The 769-nt window shown below is 62.0% G+C and overlaps 1 protein-coding gene across 1 annotated transcript; it reads left to right on the top strand.

Moving 5' to 3' along the window:
• Positions 1-25: 25 nt before the first annotated feature.
• On the top strand, positions 26-493 carry EPUS_03606 (uncharacterized protein; the record flags this gene model as incomplete). The annotated part of the gene is made up of 1 exon (XM_007806453.1): positions 26-493. The coding sequence occupies one exon, from the start codon at positions 26-28 to the stop codon at positions 491-493; it is 468 nt and encodes a 155-aa protein (XP_007804644.1).
• Between the last annotated feature and the right edge of the window lie 276 nt (positions 494-769).

Below are 769 nucleotides of genomic sequence, written 5' to 3'. Positions count from 1 at the left end.
GAGTAGGATCCGCGGCCTGGCGCGCATGGTGCAGGTCTCGGACCAGCAGCAGCCGCCACGCACCCTGGTGGATCTGAGCGTGAGAGGGGTGGAGGCGGGGACGTATTATGCGACGGTGCGGGTGACGGGCGATATCAGTCGCGGGGCGGCGTCGACGGGGTCGGTCTGGGAGGGGCTGAGGGCGGCTTGGAGGCCGAATGATGCGAGGCCCAAGGGTGAGCTGGGGCGGCTGGAGGTGGGCAGGGATGGCAAGGGAAGTGTGTTGCTGGCTCGAGAGGTGGGAGTGTCCGAGATGATTGGCCGCGCGATGGTGGTGAGTAAGGAGAAGCCTGGAGCAGGAACGAGAACGTCTGGAGAGGATGACGGGGCAACGGTGGTGGGGGTGATTGCGAGGAGTGCCGGTGTGTGGGACAATGACAAGACAGTCTGTTCGTGTTCGGGGAAGAGTGTATGGGAGGAGCGGAAGGAGCAGGTAGGCAAGGGCATGATGTGATCCTTAGGTATGTATGCCAATCACCAAATGTTTCTCTATTTCCGCCCAACCGCTGTCCGCTGTACGGGATCAATACACACCCACCTCCCCACCCGCTCGCGTCAACATATCATATACTCTCCCGGGCAGCTTGTACTTGACCAGTCCGGCAAAAACCATCAAGTCCTTCGCCATTCCACTCAGCATGCCCTTCACCCTCTCCCGCGTCTCTTCCTCCGCAATCCCCCCGCCTTCCCACCCACCACCTGGCTGCATCAACCGCTCCCTCTCGCCCCC

The sequence above is a fragment of the Endocarpon pusillum genome (genome assembly GCF_000464535.1).
Source record: "Endocarpon pusillum Z07020 unplaced genomic scaffold scaffold5524, whole genome shotgun sequence".
Lineage (NCBI taxonomy): Eukaryota > Fungi > Ascomycota > Eurotiomycetes > Verrucariales > Verrucariaceae > Endocarpon > Endocarpon pusillum.
Note: the sequence above shows the minus strand (reverse complement) of the source record. Positions and strands in the feature narration are given on the sequence as shown.